At 30.4% G+C, this 6394-nt stretch overlaps 1 protein-coding gene across 1 annotated transcript; it reads left to right on the forward strand.

The window, feature by feature from the left end:
- Window positions 1-193: 193 nt before the first annotated feature.
- LOC111617025 (prostatic spermine-binding protein-like) lies at window positions 194-688 on the forward strand. Its single transcript, XM_023358365.1, has one exon. The coding sequence runs from the start codon at window positions 194-196 to the stop codon at window positions 686-688; it is 495 nt and encodes a 164-aa protein (XP_023214133.1).
- The last annotated feature ends 5706 nt before the right edge of the window (window positions 689-6394 follow it).

Here is a 6394-nt window from a genome sequence, read left to right on the forward strand (position 1 = left end):
TATATATATATATATTTAATTAAAAATTGTGAGTATTAATAATTACTATTAACTAAATCCGATTGGTACATCTTTAAACAGATGAAAATGTATTGCAGTGTTCCATTTTCGTTTTGTCCTTCGGAATCTGTTATTGAAATTTATTAATGAGTTAAATTTCATTATTAATAAGTTTAAAATTTTATTTTAAAATATGAAATACTCACTTATTGATGACCATGATGAGCGTGGTGCCCATGTTGAGCATGATGCCCATGATGACCGTGGTGTGCATGATGACCGTGGTGTGCATGATGACCGTGGTGACCATGATGCTCGTGGTGACCGTGATGTTCATGATGATCGTGATGTTCATGATGATCGTGATGACCGTGATGATGTTTGTGATGCTTGTGGTGATGAAGTTTGTGAAGAAGTTTATGGAGATGATGATGATGACCGTGATGATGGAGTTTGTGGTGATGATGGTGGCCGTGATGATGATGATGGTGTGGATGGTGATGATGGTGGTGGCCGTGATGATGATGGTGGTGGTGATGATCTTCGTGGTGGTGGTGGTGGTGGTGAGGATGATGATGATGGTGATGATGATGTTCTTCGTGATGATGGTGGTGATGATGTTTCTCGTGATGATGATGGTGTTTTTCGTGGTGATGATGATGATCGTGGTGGCCGTGATGGTGTTTGAAAAGATGGCCTAACAAACCATAATGTAGTAGCTTCCTAGTCGCAAGTGCCGTCGATTCATTTTCATGCACCAGTATAATAATAATTACAATGGGCATCAATAGAAGACATAGTCTCTGTTTGTAAAGCATTTTTACACTAGAGAACAAACCTGTGGGATAATAAATTATTTAAAAATATAGATATTTCTATAAACGCTAGAATGAACAGATATCGATCTAACTGAATAAAAATAAATCATACCTTATGCTTAATCCGACTAGTAATCTTCCGAGACGATCAGAAATAACTGAAGACGTTCCATGGGAACAATCATTTAAATATGCTCTGTAAAATGCAGAAAGATCTTTGAACTTGAATCGAGAGAGTGAAAAAGTAAAGATTTACAAAAAAAAACAGACGGGGCATTATCATCTTTCAAGGTTTAATTTAGGAGCTTCATTTGACATTTGGGTCACGAGCAAATGGTACTTGACATTTTGCTTCGACCATATCATGACTTTTCCCTTCTGAACCAACCCGTATATGGAAACAGCAAAGAAAAAAACCTCTGTGAATTATTCTATTATTCACTTGAGACTACTTAAATCCTTTGATGCACTTCTTCGTATTCTTTGAAACAGTGATGCACATGAAAAAGTTTTTATCAAAAATTATAAAAAGAAATTTTGCAGTTTTTTTAATGATATTTTATTATATAAATTTATAATTTTAGTAATAATTGACTATTATTAGAAACCATAAAATAAAGTAACTAGTGGAACACTATGTTGTATGGCTATATGAAGTACAGTACCTTTTTGTATAGTGCCTTTAGTAATGCTGAATACATAAATTGAATTAGTTTTAGAAGTATAAAACTGTAAATTTACTTAAGTCTATATATATTTTTACTATTTTTACAATTATATAAATTAGCAAATCATATTTTGTAGTACAATAGTATAGCGTACTACTATCGTACTACAAAATACATGTTTGCATAAAAATCCGAAAGTTAAGTCACTTAAATTTTGTATTAATATAAGAATATGCACCCTTTAACATTGATTTTCTTAACAGAATTGCATTATGTATAAAATATTTTACAATATGTATATAATTTTGAAACGATACGACGCTGGCGGGACGGGAATACGTTACAATACGGAAATGAAATATTGTATATATTTAATGTAGAAATATGAATATACATAGTGGCATTGACACCCGTATCGTCAACAATAGATGCTGACCCAATTTCTATGCAGAGCCATGTACATTAGAATCATTAGCGTATAGTTAATGATCTATCATGGTTGGATGAATGCGACCTCAACAGTTTTCTTTCGTGTCGGTTAATTGGATGTCAAATTAAACGTTGGAAAAATCCAAATAGAAAAATAAAGATTTTAATTAATAAATATTGAAAATTTTCAAATCATTTTTATCAAATAAGTAGCAAAGGTGAGTGATCTCTTACCAGATTTCGTACGTAGTAGTCTAATTGATTGTTTAAATGATTCTTAGGTTGAATGTCCTTATATATTGATGATTTTATCTCATGCATATAATAATTCATCACTGTCCTAGTTTGAATTTCGGATGATTGCTGAAATTATAACCAGTGGGGATCATAAAAATAGCATTAAAGTGTTGTAAAGATAAAAAAAAAATTAGTTTGTATGTACTGTTACGGCAATACAACTCCCATAAAAAAAATATATTAAAAAACTATGAATTTTATAATAAAAATTATACTTCTTTTGAGGAAGTTTTGTTAAAATATTACTTAATTAAGACAATTAGTTAATATACACCTTTATTACAAGCATGTATAGTGAAACCTGTGTAAACCGGGCTCGCACAGTACCGAATATTTCTTCCGATTTGACAGGTTTCTGTTTTGAGCAGGTTTTTTAAAAACCGAAAATGGCTGCATTTTGAAGAATTTGTCCTCTTTAGGTAGGTTTTACTATAAAAGGTAAGTTTTCAACTATATTTAAAGGAAGAAATTATATAACTTTTAAAAAAGTCAATATCTTTATAAACATTAATGGGTAGGAAATAAATTGAAAAACCGTATAACTCATTGATTTCCTATTAAAGACTTGTTAATTCAGAAAAAATAAATAAATCAATTAATTTTTAAATATTTAAAATTTATAAATATAGGGAAAGAAATACGCCTATAATAAATTACAGTTTTTATAAAAGGAAAAATCACGTTTTATTTAAAACAAATGCCTGATATAAAAATTATTTAAAGTTTAATGGCTAATTATAAAATAAATTTAACAATTATTCACAAGCAAAAAACATTTGATTTATCGTTATATATACTTAAATATACCAGTCGATTATTTATTTATTATAATTTTACCGTATTTTATTTCCTTATACCTTTATAAACTTATAAATGTTGAGATATTTGTGTTGCATTATGTAACAGAATTGACTTTTGTGAACCGGTCATTAAATTAAGTAAACGAGGAAAAACCGGCTTATTTTTTCTATTTTACTCTGGAATAAATTAATAATTTTATACAATTTGTATGTGTTAAATGTACAGATTTTAGGATTCTAATCTCTAATTTCCTACGGAGAAATTTGTGTGTTAGATGCGCATAATCATTAACTCTGTGGATGCATAAATCTAAGGAAGAGATTTGAGTACGGAGATTTATAGGTTAGTTCCTGATATAACCGGACTCATCTGTGTCACTTGGTATAATAAGTTCTTATCTTCGTTACGGAGGAGTTTAAGTATTTTAAATTTATAATATTGTAAAGATTTACGAGAATTCTTAAAGTGATGTTGAAGGTGTCGCGTCATGACTTTCCATCCGTTTCATTCGAGTTCCATTGTTTCTGTCAAGTAAACCATTGAAGAATATTTTTTCTCGAAGAGTGAAAGTTAAATCTTGTAGGTCAATAGGATTAATCGGAAGTTTTTGAAAGTTCTTTCCTCAATCGAAATAATGGATCGTAATGAATATGTTACAAATTGCTTTCCTGATTAAATTTCCTTTTTCTCAATCAAAGATAACTTTCCTTCTTAAGAAAACGTTATAAAAAAAATAATAAATGAAAAATTATATAGGAAGACAGATCGAAAATAGAAAATCCTGTGTAAAAAAGAGTCAGCTGGATTTATTCCTTACTCTGGAACACGTTTAAGTTTAGATAGATAATTAATCTTTTGTTTGAATAGAATAGATTCAAAGACAATCAAGAATTTCAAGTTTATTTTTTCAAAATTATATTAATAATTATACGAGTATTTTGAAGTTTGCTTTATCCTCGACGTTTCTATATTTTATCTCTCATATTTTTGTAATAAATTTTATTTTAAAAAAGTCTGTAATGACATCCACAGTTAAGATGGCCGGGTGAGTCTTCTTTGAGAAAACTTTTAAAAAATGTTTCCTTGAAAGTCAATTCAGTAGCGCGTTACAGCTTCCTGTGGCCCAAATTTGAATTAGGGGACCCATAAACAAAGTTGACTTCATGCATTTTTTTTCGGGGAAATTTTTTCGGGAAGTATTTTATTATTAAAGATTGGTTTGGGGCCCCATGCTAGTGGGGCAATTGTTTCTTTTGCTCGTAGGAAAACGTGATGCAAGATCTAAATCGTCCATGATATTGTTTTCTGTATATATTATAAAAAAAAATCTGCTAATATATTTATCGTCGCTTAATTTAGATCTTTTCAGTACATTGCAAAGGGTGGCTGATGAAAATACCACTTCTTTATTATATAACCTCCCCGTGCGGTGAACAACCTTCATACTTCTCACAATAGACCTTTTCTTGTAGAACCTGGAGCCGTAATTTTATTTTTCCTGTAGTTGACTTCTACAATGCCACAATCCTGTAATTAAATTACAACCAGAATAAAAAACTTCCGCTCCGACACTAAAACATTATTGACAATATGGCAAGTAATTAACTATGCATAATTTTTTATTTGTTTTATGTTTAATTATTCCCAATGTTATGCAAAGTGTTCGAATTCCATGAAGCACCCACAATTGGCTGAGTTTAATCCTCAGTTGTTGTGTGCTGGAGTATCTNTTACAAATTGTTTTAATTATGATATTAACAATTAAGTATTAGAAACTTTATTGAAACTTTTGTGTTGACAAAGCAGAGAGTATTCAATGTCCCATACATGAAGTGATGTTTGTCATGGCAGACTTCTTTCTTTTGTATATCGGGCACAATGAGAGATTGCACTTAGTCAGTACTAACTGATCCATTTTACGGGAGATAGGATGACATGATGAGATAGTTCTTTGAGAAAACTTTTAAAAATTATCTAATTGAAAGTCAATTCAGTAGCGCGTTACAGCTTCCTGTGGCCCAAATTTGTAATAAATTTTATTTTAAAAAAGTCTGTAATGACATCCACAGTTAAGATGGCCGGGTGAGTCTTCTTTGAGAAAACTTTTAAAAAATGTTTCCTTGAAAGTCAATTCAGTAGCGCGTTACAGCTTCCTGTGGCCCAAATTTGAATTAGGGGACCCATAAACAAAGTTGACTTCATGCATTTTTCTTCGGGGAAATTTTTTCGGGAAGTATTTTATTATTAAAGATTGGTTTGGGGCCCCATGCTAGTGGGGCAATTGTTTCTTTTGCTCATAGGAAAACGTGATGCAAGATCTAAATCGTCCATGATATTGTTTTCTGTATATATTATAAAAAAAAATCTGCTAATATATTTATCGTCGCTTAATTTAGATCTTTTCAGTACATTGCAAAGGGTGGCTGATGAAAATACCACTTCTTTATTATATAACCTCCCCGTGCGGTGAACAACCTTCATACTTCTCACAATAGACCTTTTCTTGTAGAACCTGGAGCCGTAATTTTATTTTTCCTGTAGTTGACTTCTACAATGCCACAATCCTGTAATTAAATTACAACCAGAATAAAAAACTTCCGCTCCGACACTAAAACATTATTGACAATATGGCAAGTAATTAACTATGCATAATTTTTTATTTGTTTTATGTTTAATTATTCCCAATGTTATGCAAAGTGTTCGAATTCCATGAAGCACCCACAATTGGCTGAGTTTAATCCTCAGTTGTTGTGTGCTGGAGTATCTCAGTATCTCATCAATTCTTAATATTTATGTAATAAACAATAAAGGTTATTACAATAAGATAAAATTATAATTTATTAGTGAATTAAAATGATATTTTAAATATTTTAAAAATATTTTTCCGTAAAATTTTTATTAGAAAAATAGAATTATTACAGAGAACAATTAAAAGAATATGCGGTAAAATTAACCTGCTAAGTGAAATATTTCTTTTAAGTATTTTTACTTGAGAAAACTGTATATCAATTTACAAAAATATATGGAGGAAAAGTACTATAGGACACAGTTTTCTCCAAAAAATACTGTCTGAAAATTCCCTATTTTTGCAATGCAATGTTGTTGCTATTTGTACTTGAATATTTTTTGTTGTTGTTCCTAAATACATTTTACACGCCAATTACTGTATATGAAAATTACAGTATTTTATTTTACAACGAGTAATTATTTTGTTGTGACATCGTCAAAATGAGGGAATTTTTAATCATATTTTAGTTTAAAAAATCCCTAACATTTATAGTTAATTCCTAAGTTTTCCATATCATGCCTCGATTTTTATGTACCGTTATCGAGATTAAAGAAGGACGGACAGACAGGCGAGAGTGAGAATCTATATATCTG

Source organism: Centruroides sculpturatus, unplaced genomic scaffold (genome assembly GCF_000671375.1).
Source record: "Centruroides sculpturatus isolate CEXI.00-Female unplaced genomic scaffold, Cexi_2.0 scaffold4556, whole genome shotgun sequence".
Lineage (NCBI taxonomy): Eukaryota > Metazoa > Arthropoda > Arachnida > Scorpiones > Buthidae > Centruroides > Centruroides sculpturatus.